At 44.2% G+C, this 21,466-nt stretch overlaps 1 protein-coding gene across 1 annotated transcript in view; it reads right to left on the bottom strand.

Moving 5' to 3' along the window:
* MPHOSPH6 (M-phase phosphoprotein 6) overlaps window positions 1-20,758 on the bottom strand; it is a 43,663-nt gene extending 22,905 nt beyond the window's left edge. Inside the window, exon 1 of the mRNA XM_088449400.1 lies at window positions 20,535-20,758. Within this exon, the coding sequence (XP_088305526.1) occupies window positions 20,535-20,582 (48 nt within the window). The 5' untranslated portion in view covers window positions 20,583-20,758. The remainder of the gene's footprint in view (window positions 1-20,534) is intronic.
* Window positions 20,759-21,466: the final 708 nt, after the last annotated feature.

Genomic DNA, 21,466 nt, shown 5'->3' on the forward strand with positions numbered 1-21,466 from the left:
GGCTATACTAGATGCCCCACCCTCCGGAAGTCCCATCTCAGATACGAAAAGAGAGAGATGTTAAAAAAAAATAAAAAAAATATTTCTGCCAAATATCTCAACTGTTCATTTTTGAAATATTGATTTTTCAATTAAATTAAAACGATCTATTCATCGGGGCTTATTGATTCAGTTTATTTGAAGTATCACTGGTGACCACGAAATTGGGACCCCCTGAGGTAACTTTTCCTCCCGAATCCAAAAATCCAAACCAAAATTACTTTATCTGCCTTACGTTTGGAATTACAGCAAAAATTCAAGATTTTAGAACAAGATTAAAACGCAAGGTTATATCTACATTAGATATCCCAATTTTTTTATTTAGGTGCTTAACAAAAGGTAACCATTATTACCACAAAAAAAAAGAAATCAGCATGGTACTGTACTCTGTTTCATAGTTGAGAAAAAAGAAATAATGAAGTGGACGTTCGATTACCGTTATATTGCTACAGTATTGCTCCATTGAACATAAAGCATATTCAGCTTAACAACAAGTCACTTCTGACAGGCGGTGGTTGAATGATGAGACTGGGAGTGGGACAGCACAGCAGAGGCTTTTGCAGACCATACTCCCGCAACGCAACAGATTGTTATGTCGGCAACGTCATAATCCCTTACAGAAGTTTCTGCAGATTACACGGTGCCTAAAGGAATCAGCTTGCATCAAGCACAGAGAAACTCCTGCAGATCCCCAGCCCATGTCCTCCTGTGCCAGGTATGCTTTATCTCTGCAATATCTCTGTCGGAGATCAGGTCTTGCGTTAATGGGCAGAGAATGTTCCAGTCACCGCACCAATACATGAAGCGTACTGATGGCGCAGCCAGCTGACGCCGAGCCTGCATTTGCTCTTAGTGCGATTGCACTTTTCATCTGTTCTATTTGCTGGCATAGGGGAGGTCTGTCTGTGGGATAACACCAGGCACGGCACACGGGCAAAGCCTCACTTATCCGGACGTACTGGCCCATATTATTATTATTAAGAGGAGTGGTCCACACGCAGCATGAACAGGATGGATGACAGAAGCCAGTTCTAGTAACATGTATTGGAATTCTTGCTCTTCCAAGTACTCATGGTAAAGAACAGGACAGTGGTGTCATTATCCTCACATTAGGTTCTATCAAAATGGCCGAATTTTGTTTAAAATCTGAACTGAGACTTTGGTGCGGATTTAATTGCTGTGGCCGCTTTAGAGCGACTTTATGCTAATGGTAGTATCAGCCCTTCCCCTGGTGTACAAGTGTGCCTCTACATGTGTCAAGATTGGGGCGCCCACTCGTGCGTCTGTCGATTTTCTGTGCCAGTTTGGCCTCCAATTAAGCATCTGAGTTTGCGACGCGCCTGCAACAATCCCATAAGATGCCCATAATTCAGTGGTGGGTTTTTTCCCCCCAGGTATGAACAGTAGAATAAAATGCTCAACTCAGTAAATATCTGCACTGCGTGGTGTCAGGCCCTTTATTGTTTACTATCTCCGATAGGCATCTTGACCACACGCTCCAGACAAACCTGGGCCACAGGGAATTTCCATCATACACATCAGAGAGGCAGGACCTAATATAAGGGCTTAACAAGTGGATAGATTAGCCCAAAACTTCTCTTTTCCTGTATGCACCTCTATATACTCTGCAGGGAGCATCGTATTCTCCAGTGCACTTACCTCCGGTACCCAAATTCTCTATTGGTATTACATCTCCTTCATTACCAAACACACTATTACTGGAGAATACATGACCACAACAGGCCCCGCCTGGTGACAACGCCAAGAGGACTACAGGGCCACCAAGGGAACCCGGTCCTTAAATACCGTACAGACAGAAGAAAAGAACTGTGTTCATCTGGCACGAGGACACCTACATCTATATGTACATATGGAATGGGTATGAAATACCGGCAGTCGGGGTGCCTCCTGTCAAAATACCGACAGCGGCATACCGATGGTCGGTATGCCGACAGCGGTAAGGTAAGTATACTAACCCTCTCCCTCTAACCCTCCCCACCCCTCACCCTACGCGTTAGGTTTAGGCACTAAGGCCCTCATTCAGAGGCGGTCGGAGGATGCAAGCGGTCGCTCAGAAACTGGGCGGCCGCTTGCATCCTGACCGCCCGCCTCTGTTTCGGTCGTTAGGCTGTGGGTTTACACCCACAGCTCTAACGACCGCTAGGGTGATGGTCGCGATGGTCAAAGACCATCGCGACCATCGGGGCTTACGACGAGACCCTAGGGTAGGGTCTCACTTGTCGTAAGCCCCGGAGAGCTTCAGGCTCTGTCAGAGCCGGAAGCTCTCTTGACATCACTAGTGATGTCAGTGGGGCGGGAATGCCTCCGTTTGGGCTACCACCCCCCCGGCCCGCCTTCCAAACAGGACGAGATGTCAATCAACATCGACAGCTCGCCCCCTTTGGAAAGAGACCCGCTACGACCAGTGCGGTCGGTCGTAGCGGGTCTCACGCATGCGCACGAAGGAGCCGGCTCCCTCATGCGCATTGGACAAACATTGAGGCGGCCGTGCGGTCGTAGACCGTACGGCTGCCTCTGAATAAAGCCCTAAGTCTCCCTCCGTGCCTAAACCTCACCCCTTAGTGCCTAACCCTTCCCTGGGGGTGCCTAACCCTAACCTCCCCTCCCAAAACCCAACCCCGCTATGCTGCCTGAACCCAACATTCCGCAACCCCCCCCACCCTTAACAGCTAAAGGTGCCCACACACATGGCGATGTGCACACGATCAGCCGATGTATACGATTTCCCTTGAAACTCTCCCCGGCAGCTCTGCACACGATTTGGTGTCCAATCTTCTTACAATCTCTCCTGCATCCAGACTTTCACAGTGCATCGCCTCCTAGATTGTCAGATCTGCCCTACTGCACGGCAGCTCTGACGATGCGATGTGCGACCAGCGGGGACCCGCATCGCATCGTGAGTGGGGACTCACGATTTACTCAGGATTTGGCCATATTTTACACGTTCTGTCGTTCCAATGTGTCGAAATCAGACAGATCTGGTAAAATATCGCCATGTGTGTGGCCATCTTAAGACGCCCTGGCTTACCTTGTTCGGGGTGGCGTCTGTCCAGATTCCGGTGTCAGGATTAAGACAGGCGTCGGTATTTCAATGCCTATCTTTAGTCCCATGATGGGATTTCTCCTAACTACATCCCGTATATATATATGGTCTCTCCATCATTTTGTGTACAGGTTGAGTCTCCCACATCCAAAATGCTTGGGACCAGGGGTATTTTGGAAATCGGAACATTCGGTATTTTGGAATATTTGCATACCATAATGAAATATCTTGGTAATGGGACTCAAATCTAAACACAGAATGCATTTATGTGTTATATACACCTTACACACAGCCTGCAGGTCATTTTATACAACATTTTTTAATAATTTAGTCCATCCAAAAAAGTTTCTGTGCATACGCGAAATTAATTTAAGTTTCATATACACCTAATACACAGATATTGAAGGTAATTTTATACTATATTTTTAATTTTGTGCCTTAAAGTTTGTGTACATTGAACCATCAAAAACAAAACAAAGGTGTCACTATCTCAGTCACGCTAAATATATTCATAATATTCCGTATTTCTGAATATTTGGATATGGGAGACTCAAGCTGCATTACACTAAGCGGGCAATTCAATTGTTTTGGGTGCTCGTAGCGCCCGTTTAAAGTGACCGGGAGCTACTCAATTGTTTTGGCGCCCAGCCCCGTGGCTGCACTTATGGTGGATTTCTGCTTGCACCCTCCTGAGCGCGCCCAAGTACTTGCACATCACACAGCTAATCCCGTGCATTTGAGCGTTGGAATGCGGTCATTGCGCCCAGCATGGGGATGGTTGCGCAAACAATTGAATAGCTCCAGTCACTTTAAAACGGGAGCGACGGGCACCCAAAGCAACTGAATCGCCCCCTCCCAATATGAGGTACATGCCTATTCTCTACTATATGTATATATTTTTTTAAATGCACGGCTATATGTCAGGAGTTGCCGCACGAAGTACTTTCTGGACAGGATGGGCTGAAAAACTATTTGTAAAACAACAATTCTTCCTTTTTTGCATTCATTACTATAGTAACGAGTGCTGCCATTATGTCGATAGCTATGCTCGGATTTAGTAGTCTGCCAGCGATAAATTGGCCCGCGTTTGAAGTTCCCAGGATGGAAGGTCTGCGCGAGGACCAAAATATGTCAGAAAACAAAAATTCTACGTTAGTAAAGTGGTTCCGAGCTATAATAAGTGCTGCAGCCGCTGCTGTGTTTTATTTTTATCAGCCCACATCCACGGGTCACAAAACTTGACGAGAAGGACGGCGTTGGGAAACTTGATTGCATTGTAACCTTCTCCAGCAGCGAAGCATTTTCACACCCGGCATTTGACAAAACCACTTCTTCAAATACAAGTTCAAGCAGTAAATTTATCTACGGTAGGAAGCAAAATCGTAATGCGAATCCTAGACCAATCATACATTTAGCGCAGCTGGAGAAGGAATACTAAGAAACTGCCATCAGTACCTCAGCTATTAGGATTTGGTAAGCCTGACACCTATTTTAAACAGAGAATTCACCAAAGCCAATAACTTTTAGCTAAAGTGCAAACGGCTGGGGGGCCCCTATTAAGCTCTGTGACAAACGTGAATATGAAACACTTCAAAAGGACGTGTCGTTGGGGTTGATTGTCAGCTGAATGGCCGAATAATCAATAGCGGCCTTTGCGCTTACTAGAACAGGCTCCGTGGGGAGACCCTTTCAAATCTGCTCCACTAATCATCCAATGTAGGGGGAAAAATGTGTTTGTGTCCCTTATATAGCACTGTATGATGTTTTAGCAACATATTAACACAATGCACAGTCCAATTTGAACCTTTTAAGTGACCCCCTCCCCTTTCAGTATTTACTTACACAAAAGTTTGGGAAGCACAATGGCCATATACAATGACTGATATGTAATAGCTGAATATTCTCTACCAGGGAGCCTTTGTACTGTTTATTACCACCTGGGGTATTACCCAGAGCCTTTTAATATGACTTGTAAAATGCAGACACAATACATGGTTCCTACGGCAACAACTCCTGTCCGTTCCGTTTAAGATACTGCAGGGAGCACTTCCATAACGTTGGGAGTTGAAGAACCAGTTGCAAAAGGTATAGGGATCGACAATCCCTAAAACAACTGCATTCTCGAAGCGTTACGAATGAGCCCTGATCACAGGTAATCAATGCACCAAGAGATTGTGCAAGATGAACCTTTAAATAGACCATATATTTTGCATAGGTTTACGTCTGTATTTCTATACTAAGGTGTCTTCTGCTATGGTTATATTGTACAATTGGCGGTATGGGTAACAGTATAAGGCCGAAACTGGTGGGAATTTAAAGTCATGGTAATGCGTATGACCAAGGGTACATCTCAAGGAGAGACGCTGTCAAGGTTGATTAAAAACAATGGCTGATTACTGAGTACAGTGGCCATAAGAAACCCTACACCCGCCTGGGGACTTTTATTCACTTCTAGAATGAACACTACTTGCTTTGGGATTTCCCAAACACTTATCTGTCACGACCAGAATTTCTCGGCATGGTGGCCGACGGATATTACCTGTGAGGTCACTATGGCGGGGGGGCGTCTGGTGTTTGGCGAGGGGCGTTGGCTGTGCGTGGTTGTGTGCAGGCATGTTGTCACTTTGGGCTGGTGAGGCCTGGTGGTGCTTCCGTTTCGCTCCGGCATGGGCGCCGCCATCTTCCCTCCGGTCACGTGACCTAATCGTCCAATCCTGGTTTGTCCCAAGCTCTCTCTGGCCAGTCACGGCACAGCACTTGGTATTTAGGGAGGTTCAGAGCCTCACTTCATTGCCAGTGCAATGTGTTTCTCAGCATAGCTGAGAGAGAGTTCCCTGTGCTCACCATCTGTTACCTGTGATACGCTAGCTGCCTGCCTGCCTGCTCCAACCTCGCTAGCAAGCGGCCGCTCGTTGCAGATGATGTTCACTTATGTGCGCATGCGTGTAGTTCACGTGCGCAAACTAGTACAAGCGATCGGAAATTTCTCGCTCGCCCTGCAAAGACAGCCCAGTGGAATGAGTGACAGGAGAGGCTGTTTGTGGGTGGTAACAGGGGCAGGGCAGTAGTAACGGGGGAGTGGAGTTGCGGACGCAGGCATGCCAGAGAGTTTTCACGCCGTTTCTGGGACGTGCATAATTAACAGGCAGCGTCATAGTACACGTCACCTGGTTGATTTTTACACTAAAGTGCTCGCAGTGCTTGTGGTAGGGTACAGACAACCGCAAGCGCCATGGTCAGATTCGATGGATCCCGATGGTTGTATATACTTCCTGGAGATGACGTACGCTAGTGGGCGGCTAAAGACAGGCTGGTGGGCGTCATAGTGGGCGTGCTTATGCCTTGTTGTGCGAGCGGCTGCCTTGACGTCACTTAGCTGAATTTCCATACGCTGGGAGCGAGCGGCCGCAACTAGCGAGTGTGTCTGAATCAGGCCCTTGGTTCTAACAGGCCCATTGTATCTGCAACATTACAAAAAGTGTCAGCACATAATTGCGTCAAATCTAAAACGCTTACTCGCGTTCCCCGTGCAGTGACGGTTCCAAGAGATTTATTTTCCCCTCTCAGAAAAAGCAGTGTAGCTAATATGTCAGGCTTAATTATAATTATAAAATGCATTTATCGAAATTTATTTAATCAGTCAGCTATATGACTAACATTTTACTTTGTACAGTGCTAGAAGGAAGCACTTATGAAATGGCTCCTTGTAATTGTTTATGCTGCAAATGGCTATGTCTGTTTTCTATATAACGGAAGCAGCCTGTTATGTTGAATGGGGTACTTAGAACGGCCATTCATTTGTGATTATTGTTAGTGAATGGAAGTTTGGTGCCTATTTCAGTTGCTGTTTCTTTGTTATAAATATAGGTATTAATGTGAAAAGCATGGGTCATAATTTCAAACAAAGGTTTAATTATAGTTGCTGCTAATTACAAATATAAATATATGGAGCTTTTGACATGGTAAAAATAATGCAAAATTTTAGTTAAACAAGTCCGCACTTTGAAAATAGGTTGAGGGTGGAACAGACTTTTTTTCTATATAATAATCACCTAAGATGTCATATCCGAATAGCAATGCGACTCCATTGTGTTCAGTGAAAACTGTTAGTGTTTGTAATACAGGTTGAGTCTCCCATATCCAAATATTCCGAAATACGGAATAATTTTGGCATGACTGAGATAATGAAACCTTTGATTTTTGATGGTTCAATGTACACAAACTTTGTCTAAAGCACAAATTATTAAAACTATTTAATAAAATTACCTTCAGGCCGTGTGTATAAGGTGTATATGAAACATAAATGAATTTCATTTCTGTACACAAACTTTGCTTGAGCCACAAAATTATTGAAAATATTGTATAAAATAACCTGCAGGCTGTGTATAAGGTGTATATAACACATAAATGCATTCTGTGTGTATACTTGGATCCTATTCCCAAGATATTTCATTATGATATGCAAATATTCCAAAATACGGAATATTCCGTTATCCACAACACCCCTGGTCCCAAGCATTTTGGATATGGGAGACTCAACCTGTATTGTAAATAGCAATTATGGAATAACATTTTTAAACCTTCAATGATAAAGAAAAATAAATGTTATATATGGGGCTTCTTAAGTTCTGTTTATACTGTATGTTGGATTGCCAGCGCTTACTTGTGATTATATCGGCCTCCTGGCAACTTAGGAAACAAAACGTTTTGTAAGGAAAGAGGGGATGCTCCTCTTTCTAACACATTGTAAAACCAATGTAGACAAGGTGTCCATGGCCCATGCTTGCCGACTATCTGGCTGCCCCTTCCGGGAGGGAGCAGCCAGATCTGCATTACTGGGGGGGCGTGGCCAGCAAACGGGGGCGTGGCCGGCAGGTTGACACATTTTGTGGGCGGAGCCACACAAGCGCGTCATTTTGGCCCCGCCCCTGCTACACACTGCCGATATTACAGGCAGTGTGATGCAGGGGGCGGTGCCAAAATGACGCAAATCGCGTCACCGCCCCCCTTCGCTGCCGGGGGTTTTACAAACAATTGGGGTGCGCCAGGAGGCGTCGGCGGCAGCCGGGAGACTTGCCTGCCTTCCCGGGAGGTCGGGAGCGGCACCCGATTGTCGGGAGGCTCCCGACCAAATCGTGAGGGTAGGTAAGTATGCCATGGCCAGGTCAAAATGATATATATAGATAGATAGATATAATCCAGCTTTGGATGCCCGGCACTCCAACTCAATAAATAATATGCAGCAGTCCAGCTGCCCCTTCTGCAGTAATCCTGAGATTACAGCAAAAAAAATACACTGGATGGCACTCCTGAATGAATAGAAGTAAAGCAGAGCACTCTGGTGTGGATATCAAGATTTCAACGTTTCAGAGGCTCTCCCTCTTTTATCAAGAGATCACAGTGTCTTGATAAAAGAGGGATAGCCTCTGAAACGTTGAACTCCACATCAGAGTGGTCTGCTTTACTTCTAGTCATTCCGGAGTGCCATCCAGTGGTTTTTTTTTTTTTGCTATATATAAAATTCATACATTTAAAATAAAAGTAAAAAAACAAAAACAAAACAACAATCTGACTTTAAAATGTTTCCATGTACAACGCCAGCAGTTTGCCTCCTAATTCCATACACCTTGTTAATTTAGAAAATATATATGAATGTACAAGAAAAATGGAATTGATTACTGCACCAGTAATATTATAATCTTCACAATTTCTAAGATACAAACCCCATATTAATCCACAATTGGTACATACACTTATGTTTTAATCAATGATATAGTTTTGGAGGTGCTGTCAATGACAAATGAACACGGATAGTAACAAAATAGAATGAAAAAAAAAAAAGTTGTCTTGGGTGGCGCACTAATCACAAACATAAATTGGTGAGTTGTATAAAAATAAAGACAGTGGTAATTAAAAAACAAAAAAAGGTCTCACTGGGTGATGATTGTTATAGTATTGTTCAAATCGGTCTAATGTGTGCTTAACAGGTGTGTAAATATATTAAAGTATAATATTATATATGGAAGAGGGGCGTGGCCGTGGCTGCAATGGAGTGAGGAGCTTCTTCTCTGAGCTCTCCTGCCACTCATCCTGCACACCATTATCCTGCTCACTGTGACGGTGTTGGGGGGTACCTGCCGGCTTGACTGCCCTCCGTGCCCTTAAGGACTCACCTGAGGAGACCACCGGCGCTGTCATCTGCCCGGGAGCGGTCTTCCTGCCTGGGGCCTTATTCGTGGTCGCCTCTGATAGGCGGCGCGGCCGCGATCTTGTGCTGCGGTGGCTGCCGGTCACGTGTGCTGAGACCCGGAGGAAGACGGTCTCTCCCTTTGCTGTCGCGGCTGCTGGCTTCTACCCGGGAGTGGTCCTCCTGCCTGTGGCCACCCTCACGGCCGCGTATATTACACAGAGCGGCCCGCGATCTGCAGGGGAAGCCGCCCACGTGTCTCCAGATCCGGAGGGGGAGGCTCTCTCACACCACTACTGCGGCTGCTGTTGTCTGCCTGAGTGGGGATCTCCTGCTGGGGCATTCTGCACGGCCTCTTCCTGTAACAGCTGGCACCTGAGTGCCATCAGTCCAGGCAGGGATTGGTCTTTCCCATTCCTATTGCGGGTGCTGCGTGGGGAAAACTGCCGCTCTCCATATCGCAGAGTACAGCTCTCTACTACACCCTGCCGTGACTGACACTGATTGGCAGCCACATTTGATATTTGATATCGTGTACCTCTCCGTAGCACTAGCTCCAACACTGCCATTGGGATCCGGTTGTTCCCATAACTATGGGCAAATCTGGTCAGGCAGCTGCAGCTGCTAAACTGGAGCGATTCGCACGCTCCACTACGCCGCAACCTCCATCTGCCTCTCAGTCAGAGAGTTTGCAGAAAACGTCTCAAGATGCAACATTAGGGTGCTCTCAAGGTTCTACAGCTGCAGCGCCTCCTGAAGTCACCTTGCAGCAAGTTCTAGATACCGTTACTGTAAATGGAAAAAATCTATCAGATAAAATTGAAAAGGTGCAATGTGACATCTCTTTGCTCCGTAATGATATGCAGCGGATTCGTGAGCGCATGGAGGAAGCTGAAACTCGTATATCTTCATTGGAAGACTCGCATGGCCCTGTACATGAACGTGTCTCTAATATGTGTCAACAGATGTCCGTTATGCAAAACAAGCTATCTGATATGGAAGGAAGACTTCGCCGCAACAATATTCGATTCGTTGGGCCATCTGAAAAAGAGGAGGGTTCCTCGCCTGAATCCTTCCTTGAGACGTGGCTTTCAACTACTTATGGCAGAGAATCCTTTTCCTCTCAATTTGCAGTTGAGCGGGCGCACCGAATTCCATCTAGGTCTCTGCCTCCCGGTGCTCCGCCTCGCGCGTTAATTGCTAAATTCCTGCATTTTAAGGATCGAGACACTGTACTCCGGCTAGCTTGTACTAAAGGTCCGCTTGAACGAAATGGAGTGCGTATTTCAGTGTTTCCGGACTTTGCGGTAGAGGTCCAAAAAGATAGAGCTAAATTTTTCCCCATTAAACGCACTTGAACCTCTCATATGCCATGCTATTTCCATCAAAGTTGCGTGTGGTGGTTGATGTGGAGACCCGCTTCTTTACTTCTCCGCGTGAGGCGGCTGTCTGGCTGGATCGCTATGCCCCGGGCAATGGACAGTTAGCTCCAGATTGATATACCTCTGATATAATATCAAATCCGTGATATTATCTGTAACCTTCTTTTTTTTTTTTCTCAGGTTGTGGCTGTCTGCCTGTTGCCAGAGGCAGAAGCTCTGCTCTATTTGTGTTTTATCTGTGGTTGTGTGATTGTTTTGGATGTTCTAGAGGCCTCTATGTTAGGAGGGTAGTCTATGTAATTCTCCTGTATATGATATGTTAAATGCTCTCACTGTCACAGTCTCTAATGGAGGGCTCCCATGTATTGGTGGCTACTTTTGTTTATTGCCCCTGCTACCGGTAGGGAACTTAATTTGGTTTAGGTTGTTCTAGGTTGGGTAATTTGTAATTTTGGGATCCAAGTATGCCTAAGTTGAGAGGGGTATACAGGGAGGGGGGTTGGCTGGGTTTGTTTAGAATGTTTACATTTTATTTTTTACATTTTTTTTCCTATTATGTATATGCTGGCTGGTTTGTCACATATTTTTTGTTTTTCTGGAAATTTGCTATGTCGCCATTCCCGCTTCTTAGATATTTTCTATTTTATTATGGTACGACTACTTACGTGGAATGTGAGGGGCCTTAATGACAGAATAAAAAGATCTCTAGTGTTAAAAATGCTTAAACAATATGACCCTGATATCTCCTGTTTTACTGAGACTCATTTAGTCGGAAGCAAGATTTTATCCCTTAAACGTCCCTGGGTGGGATGGGCGTATCATGCCTCACACACTTCGTCCTCACGGGGGGTCTCTGTACTTATCAAAAAATCAGTGCCGTTTGTATGTAACACCGTTAAGATTGACCCTTATGGGCGCTATGTCTTTCTTGATTGTAGGGTTCACACTGTCCCTATATTTCTGCTTGCTGTTTATATACCCCCTCCATTCTCATATGAGGTGCTAAAAAAAAGCAGCAGAATTTATTGCTCTATCTCCTACTACCCCTGTGATCTGTCTGGGTGACTTTAATAACTATTTGAATCCCCATTTGGATAAATGGCGAGAGGCCCATATAACAGTCCCAGTGGGGGGTGAGAGTGGATTTGCAAAATTTGTGGCTGGTCTGGGATGGGTAGATGCCTGGAGGATGAAGCATCCGGGAATACAACAATATTCCTGTTTTTCCTCCTCTTTTTGCTCGTTCTCCAGAATTGATTTAGCTCTAGTCTCCCCTAGTTTGATTCCCAAAATATCTGGTGCTGAGTATAGGACGAGGGGTATATCAGACCATTCTCCCCTTATTTTGACTGTGGACCTGAACAGTCCAAGAGGGCAGACATTATGGAAATTACATCCCTCCTGGCTTTTACAGATGGGGGCAGGTTCGGAACTTGAAGCTGCTTGGAGGAGCTTTTTTACTGATAATGCTGGTTCTGCTCCAATTGAAGTAATTTGGGATGCATTTAAAGCCTTTATGCGTGGGACTTTGCTTAAACGGGTTGCCGATCTTAAAAGGTATTATAGAGAGAAGGAGGTTGAACTTGAGCATACTTGCCGTTCACTGGAGTCTGAATTTTTACTAAATAGGTTAGAGGAGACTCGGGTCCGGTGGTTGGCGGCTCAGTCTGCTTGGACTACCCATCTTACTGATAGGAATACCCGCCGGCTGTTGTTCCAGTCTCACTCTCACTATATGTCTACAGATAAAACGGGCAGTTTTTTAGCTCACTTAGTCCATGCTGACCGTCCCTCCACAGCTGTCCATGAAATATTTACTGCAGATGGGTTACTGGTTTCCAACACCTCTGACATTGCTGACACCTTTCTTAACCATTATAAAAATATTTATAGCTCTAGACTGTCTTGCACTCCGGCTGAATTGATGTCATATGTGGCAGCATTTGATCTCCCACATCTGGATCCTGAGGAAAGGTCCTTTTTGGAAGCGCCTTTTACCTTAGAAGAGGTCGAAATTGCTATTAACTCCTTCCCAGGTGGTAAGGCTCCTGGTTCTGATGGTATCCCACTGGAGGTTTACAAGAAACATGCTGATTTATTCATTCCGCGACTGTTAAAACTTTTTAATAATTTACATGATAAAGGTGTATTTCCAGCTTCCATGTCGGAGGCCATCATTATTGTGATACCTAAACCTGGGAAGGACCCTAAATTTCCAGACGCATACCGTCCTATTTCACTAATACCCACAGATGCAAAAATACTCGCTAAAATTCTTTCAATTCGTCTTAACCAAGTTATCACTAAGATTGTACATCCGGATCAAACTGGCTTTATGCCGGGTCAGTCGACGTCGGTTAATATCAGGCGTCTCTATTCTCATCTCCAGGCCTCTCATGGGGAGGAGTCCTCCTCTGTAGTAGTCTCTCTAGATGCGGCAAAAGCATTTGATTCGGTGGAGTGGCCCTTCCTGTGGGAGGTCATGAGATGTATGGGTGTAGGCCCAATATTCTTGGGTTCAGTTGTTATATTATAAGCCTACTGCTCGTATCTCTGTGAATGGTTTCATTTCGCCCTCATTTGTATTGTCCAGAGGTACTAGGCAGGGATGTCCTTTATCTCCGAGCCTCTTTGCTTTAGCTATTGAGCCATTGGCGTGTCTTCTGCGTACACATCCTGGTATCGTTGGCCTTACCTTGGGTAGCAGGATGGATACGATAGCTTTATACGCAGACGACATGCTGTTATTCCGCCGGAACTACGAGACTGCTGTGCCGCTGGTTCTACAGGTGATTGACAGGTTTAGTAACTATTCTGGCCTTGCCATTAATTGGGACAAATCCTCCATTCTCCCCCTCAGGGGACGCCCTCCTGTTAACCCATTAATTTCCATACCTCTACGTTGGGTTGACTCCTTTAAATATTTAGGTATTTGGGTGTCTAATAATATGGAGGATTATTCCTCTCTGAATATTTTGCCTTTGTTTTCATATTTGAAAGATAGGATAAAAATTTGGCGCAAACTCCCCCTGACAGTAACAGGACGGGTCAATTTAATTAAAATGATAGTGCAGCCTAAGTTTTTATATATTTTTAAACAAGCCCCAATTTATCTTGCTAGATCATTATTTCGGAAGCTGAACAGTATAATATCTTCCTTGATTTGGTTAGATAAACGGCCACGAATAAGGTTGGATGTACTTACTAGATCAAAAAATTCTGGAGGTTTAGCACTTCCCCATTTTTTATACTATTATTATGCGGTGCAGTTGGCTCATTTACGGCTGTGGGTGCAGGACAGTTCAATTGACTCCCTTCCAGCTCTGTTAGTTTCCCAGGTGTCAGCGGGACATACACCCCTACAAGCTCTGCTCAATGCTTCGGGTTCTCGTAGTGTTCCCGCCTTAGTTTTACAGGCTCTGAAAATTTGGTGTGCTGCTCATGCACTAATACAATTTAGCGAAATAGACCCAGAAACCTCTCTTTGGGGTTCCCGACAGCTGTCAGAACTCTCTTCTCTTAATGCTAGAGAGATTTGGGGAAGTAAAGGTATTATTAAGATTCATCAGTTATATCAAGATGGGATTCTTAAATCTTTTACTCAGTTGGTGGAAGAATTTAAACTCCCATCTACATATTTTTTTAGATATTTACAGCTCCGCCATGCACTGAATACCCAATTTGCCAGTAAGCCTCTCTCGTTGCAGCATTCCCCTTTAAAATCTTTTCTTTTACATCTAGGCCCTAAGCGGACACTCTCCTGTCTATATTCATTTCTGCTATCGTATCACCACGCTTCTAATTTGTCTAATTTGAAACAGTGCTGGGAATCGGAGTTAGGTGATCTCACTGATGACGAGTGGAGTGGAGCACTTGCTTGCCCCCGTGTATCTACTGCCTCTGTTCGGTTTCAGCAGATTCGGCTATTTTTACTTCATAGAACTTATTTAACTCCAGTGCGATTGGTGAAGTTTGGAGGGAGGGCTTCGAATATTTGCCCAAAGTGTAATTCAGCCTCTGGAACCTTTTGGCATATGTTATGGGAATGTCCTGGGGTGCAAATCTTTTGGAGCCAAGTCCTCACGGCGATATCTGATATCGATATTCCTCATTCTATTCTTACTCCAAGATTTTGTTGCCTTGGGATTATAGAGGATAATATTTTAGATAAATACAAATTGCAATGTGCGATAAATTTATGTGTATTAGCTAAAGTTTGTATAGCAAGACTTTGGATGGCCCCTATAAGGCCTGACTTTCAAGCCTGGGTGTCCCTAGTTGTTCTAACGGTGCAGCATGAACGTTATATGTATGTAACACGGAAAGCGGAATCTAAATTTGATAGGATTTGGTCTGGTTGGCTTGAATCAAAGTATGCTTCTTCAGGTCCGTCTGTCTGAGCATTTTTTGGCAGGTTTGAGATGTGATACGGAATCTGATCTTTTATAGCTATGCAAATTTTCACATGCTGTATTTAATTTGATATTTTATGTGATTTCTATATTATATGATTATATAGTAATTTAGTTTTTTTTTTTTTTTTCTTTTTCTCTTCAACAATATTTGTATCTGATGATGTAATTTTTTGCTATATTTGTCTGCTAGCAGTTATTATCTATGTATACTGTGTTTAACCATTATTATTATATATATATATATATATATATATATATATTTTTTTTTTATATATATTATTTTTTTTTGTTTAGTTGTTTGAAAATGTTTTTGTTTTGCATATGCAAAATAATTAATAAAAAATGACGCAATTAAAAAAAAAAAAATATTATATATGGAATAATGGCCCTCATTCAGAGCCGTTCGCTATTTGCGGTCGTTCGTTCAAAAACAAGGGGTGGCTATTCAAATGATCCGTTCGCAAATTGCAGTCTGTTCACACCTCTAAGTCTGAACGAGCGTGCAAAACATACGCTCGTTTATTTGTTAAAAACGCCCCCTGGCCGCTCGCACCATACGTCATGTCCGCTATTTATTAGATTAATCGAGTACATCGAGCAGCGTATGAACTGCTCGCTATTCTTGTGGTTGGTGTTTGCTACCACAAATTTGCGAGCAGTTCTGGCTATAAAATAACCCAGTGACGTGGTCAATGACGCTGCTGTATTAATTATGCACACCCATAATACGCCCGTTTTGACCTTTAAGCACGCCTGCGTTCGGATCTCCACTCCCCATTTTCAAGCACCTTCCCCTGTTACCACCCACATACGCCTCATTCTGTCACTCAAAATAGCAGGCACTCGCTATATAGCGTACAAACGATTTTTGGCCGCACTGACTGGTTCGCGCATGCGTACTAAAAACCGTACGCATGCGCAGATGTGCAAACATCGCTCGGAACGAGCGTACTGCCGCTAATGAGCGGCTCTGAATGAGGGCCAATATTCCATATTGGGAGGCACTGCAGATGTAATTCACTATTAAGATTGGTTTATAATGAAATCGTATACGTCCGTACCAATTATATAGAACATATGAAACCATACGTAACACGTACATACTAGTTTGATGAAGGAGGCAAAGACGCGTCACAGAGGGTGCTGCTCACAAGAGCTTACAGTTTACAGCAATGGTTCTTAATATTTTCTCCCCGAGTGCCCCCTGGTATCCCATTTTCATTATTTGTACAGTCAACATTTGCAAAGCAAAACATTTGTAATGAAAATAATTGCAATTAAACTGTTCTCCACTGATCATATATAAAAAAGCAATTAATGTGCAATAAAGATTTAGAAAAAAAAAAATTACAACTTACGCAAAATACAGTGACAGTACAACCATAGTCCACATATGATTCTTTTACATTGAAAAAGTTTTTCAATCTTCTTATCAGGGCCCTACTGTGATGCACAAGGCTAGAGATCCCTAGGGCAGGGGTTTCCAAACTCCGCCATTACAGTTCAGGTTTTAAGGATATCCATGCTTGAGCCCAGATGGTTAAATCAAATTGACTGAGGTACTAATTAAGTCAGCTGTGCTCAAATATGGCTATCCTTAAAACCTGGAGGGACAATGGCCCTCATTCAGAGCCATACGCTATTTGCGGTCGTTCGTTTAAAAACAAGGGGTGGCTATTCAAATGATCCGTACGCACATTGCAGTCTGTTCACACCTCTAAGTCTGAACGAGCGAGCAAAACATACGCTCGTTTATTTGTTAAAAACGCCCCCTGGCCGCACGCATCCTACGTCATGTCCGCTATTTATTAGATTAATCGAGTACATCGACCAGCGTATGAACTGCTCGCTATTCTTGTGGTTGGTGTTTGCTACCACAAATTTGCGTGCAGTTCTGGCTCTAAAATAACCCAGTGACGTGGTCAATGACGCTGCTGTTTTAAATATACACACCCATAAAACGCCCGTTTTGACCTTTAAGCACGCCTGCGTTCGGATCTCCACTCCCCATTTTCAAACACCTTCCCCTGTTACCACCCACATACGCCTCTTTCTGTCACTCAAAATAGCAGGCACTCGCTATATAGCGTACAAAGGATTTTCGGCCGCACTGACTGGTTCGCACATGCGTACTAAAAAGCGTACGCATGCGCAGATGTGCAAACATCGCTCGGAACGAGCGTACTGCCGCTAACGAGCGGCTCTGAATGAGGGCCAATGCTTTTAATAGATAAACAGCCTATGTTCTGCCATTAAAAGCTTTGCCCCTTCTAAATCTCCTGCGTTTACAAGCTGCAGCTTAGACAATAAACCCCTAAGAGTGGAGATTAGAGACACAGGGCCTGATTCAGAGCTGAACGCTCTGACCAGAGCGCTCGCTCTGAATCAGGGCCATCCCAGCTAAATTTGGAGCGGCCTCCTGGCCGCTCGCATAGCTGTGGGTGACCACCCACAGCTTATGCGAGCGGCCAAAAAGATGGTCACGATGGTCAAGACCATCGCGACCATCGCTATCCGGGTCTCGCACATGCGCACGACGGAACTCCCTCCGTCGTGCGCATGCGCAGTGGGGCAACATCGACCCGTTTGCGAGCGTCCTTTGCTCGCGAACGGGTCTGAATGATCCCCCCAATAAACCCAAATGCAAGTAACGAAACGAATGGGAATGCAGAAAATTTAAATAATGGCTACTAAAGCCAGACCAGCTTACATGTGTCCTACTAGGGTTTAAAACATTAGTAGATGGTGTTAGGGGGGGTATACACTAGACGATAAAGTTGAACGATAACGATAAAATCGTTCGATAATCGTTTGAAAATTTGGTCTTTTAGAAATTTTTTAGACATCTATCATCGTTCAAACATGCTGGTCAACCTGACGATATCGTCAGGTTCAGCATGTTTGCAGATGATTGATTGTGTCTGCACTGAACGACATATCGTTCAGTGTGGGCACCCTGCAGTGTAGTGAACGACTGAACGATATTGTTATCGTTGAGTCTTTTCACTGTCGGGTAGTGGATACCCCCCTTTAGGATATTGTTACTCTGCTGATTAACAAATGGGTACATGTCCCACCAATATGATCTTTGCCCAGGACATTCAAGTAGGGGCTGCCATATCGACAATGAATCGCATATCCAAAGTGATTCACAAAATAATATCTATAAAATAACACTGATATTTTTAAATACCGGAATTTGCTATTGTGCATGTGCAGTAGTAGTCTATAGCAAGTCCAAGGCATGGGGTTGCTACTCAGAGAGTCGTGATGGGAACAATATATTATAGTGGGATAATCATCAACCCACATGATATATCGATATATCGAGTGAGCCGATACGAATAAAATTCTACACCATATCGGTCTGGGATGTCAGCTTTTTCGTGTGGTGGAATATCAGATATCAATGCCCATCCTTAAATTAAGTCAATTAGATATAACATTTGTCCACACTTGTGTAATTTGATCAATGGCTAATATATATATATATATATATATATATATATATATATATATATATACGGACTGCCCAGTTTTAGCAACACTTTCCTAGCACAGTGGTAATGAGGACCGTAGCGAACACCCTAGAATTACCTAGAACACGAGGTCTATTCAGAGTAATGCTGCATACAGACGTAAAGATTTTCTGTCCAACCATCCAGCTAGTTGATTGGTTGGAATGAAAATCTGGTAACGTATGGGAGTAACTGATGATCAGCAATTTGCTCCTAAATGCCAGAAAACAGATGAAAATGGCCGTCAGACAAGTTTGTAAAATGTTTGATCTAAACAATTTGTTCACACAACAGTTTTTGGCCATTTTCCGGCGTTTGGGAGCAAATTGCTGATTGTCATTGGCTTTCATCCCTTACCAGATTTTCATTCCAACCAATCCACTAGTTGGATGGTTGGACAGAAATCTTTACATGTGTATGCAGCTTTATATGTATACGCGATCTGCACTTGTTTGTGGGCTGAAATTTATATCTTTTGGCACCGCTTATCTTTTCTCAGTCGCAAACATGACTTGCAACTGTGTACGACCAGGAGGATAGAACGGGCACCTAGACATGGAGAGAGGGCGTGCAGACGCAGCTAAAGTACTATAAGGGAATATAGCCATGAATTGCTACTAAAATGGCCTCTGAACAGACAGGATCACTTTTGCCTGCAGGGGCCTGACTTGCGGGTGCTTACACATTTGTATAACTTATACATTGATGACGACAGACGCATCCTCTGCCTGATTGGACGATTACGCCTCGCGCACAATTATGCAAATACATAAAAGCAGCTGCAACACTGTTTAAAAAGTCAAAATACAAAGAGCTGAACGCTGGTCTTACACAAATAAAGTATACTGCAAATTATGTTGGGGAAGAGGAGGGCTCCACCTAGGTGTATGAGAGTAGTCATAAATTAGGATAAAATTTAATATTTGCACCCAATCAGCGCAAGACTTCAGATGCTCTAAGCCACTTGCCTGTTACCTGCACTATACACCCATTAAATGAAATATGCATGCATGGTGTACTGCTATTTGTAGCTACCCACAGTGACACCACACTAATGGAGCATACACACGGTCAGATGAACGATTTTACCAAAGATTTGAATGATTGAACGATTTTTGACTGCACTAAAATTAATGGAATCGTCCAAGTCTGACAGCAAACAAATCTGATGTCAGATATCGTTATCTGACGATCGGGAATGCGCATCGTCCAAGCATGTCAGATTTTCCTTCAGATATGAACGATATTTTAAATTGTTATCGTTCAGATCTGAAGAAAAATCTGACCGTGTGTATGCACCATTACAGAAGTAATCCAGCCGTATATGGCCTTGGCAGGGAGCCGCAGCTGCAAACTTGCGCACGTCACAAACTCTGAATAAGATGGCAAAAAACGCTATTTTTTCTTTTCCAGGAGTATTTTGCGAATCGGTTTACGTCCATCTCTGTACAAGCACTATGACGAGGTCTGGGTTTATATGGTCACCAAATACTGCTTTTGGATTCCATAAGAGGTGGCACAACTTAGTGGGACTCTTCTATGCCAGCACTGCCTGTTTGGGCACACTGCACGTGGTGCATACAAGAGGGTAAATAAGTTGTCAGAGCCTGGCTGCAAGATACACTTTTGCTGGGTCTTGTAGTGCAACCACTAGATGCATTAATTTTAGTCCCCAATAAAAGACTCTACAACAGAGCCACCTGCTGTAGAACCACAAGTCACAGCATGCTATTTTTGTATAGGCAGCTTCCACAGAAGCTGAGGAGAGGGTGCCTGTTACATAAGGGGAGCATTGACAGCTGAGCACAGGCAGGAGTCCCTGACTCCGGTACATGGCTGTTGCAGCACATCCCACTCTGGCCCGAGCCACGTGTGTCCCTTACCAAACATGGCGGCCCGGGACTCACCTGCCCCACGACCCCTGCTCACCTTCATCCGCAGGAGGTTCTTGGACAACTTGCCCACTTCGTTGGCCATGTTCGCGGAGAGCAGACACCGATACACCGTGGAAACCGCAATCAACAGAGGAATCGGCCTACTGCACCGTGCACACCACCACAGACAGCACTAATCACACGCCGCAGGTCGACGAGCCTGCCAGGAATAGCAATCGACGCATCGATCAGTCACGTGACGTGACATGTGTTATAGTGCAAGACTGCAAGCAGCAGTCCCGGGCTGTCAGAGATATGTCCGTGCACAAGGGGCTGCTCTGTCCATCCACGGGCTGCTGCTTCATCCACGAGGGGGGTGCTCTGTCCATCCACGGGCTGCTGCTTCATCCACGAGGGGGGTGCTCTGTCCATCCACGGGCTGCTGCTTCATCCACGAGGGGTTGTTGTGTACATTTAGGACAGGGGCTGCTGTGTTCATCCTTGGGTTTCTGACTGTCCATCCAGGGGCAGGGGCTGCAGAGGTGTATTCGTAAAAAATATTGTCACACTGTAAATGGAAAACGCAGTGTATTCGTAAAAAATATTGTCACACTGTAAGTGGAAAACGCAGTGTATTCGTAAAAAATATTGTTACCGTAAGTCAAAAACGCAGTGTATTCGTAAAAATATTGTCACACTAAGCGGAAAAGGCAGTGTATTCGTAAAAAATATTGTCACAGTGGAAAACGCAGTGTATTCGTAAAAAATATTGTCACACCGTAAGTGGAAAACTCAGTGTATTCATAAAAAATATTGACAGTGGATACGCAGTGTATTCATTAAAAAATATTGTGACACTAAGTGGAAAACGCAGTGTATTAGTAAAAAATATTGTCACACTGTAAGTGGAAAAGGCAGTGTATTCATAAAAAATGTAAAAATATTGTGACACTAATTCGAAACACAGTGTATTCATAAAAAATATTG

Source organism: Taudactylus pleione, unplaced genomic scaffold (assembly GCF_031769625.1).
Source record: "Taudactylus pleione unplaced genomic scaffold, aTauple2 ptg000484l, whole genome shotgun sequence".
NCBI lineage: Eukaryota > Metazoa > Chordata > Amphibia > Anura > Myobatrachidae > Taudactylus > Taudactylus pleione.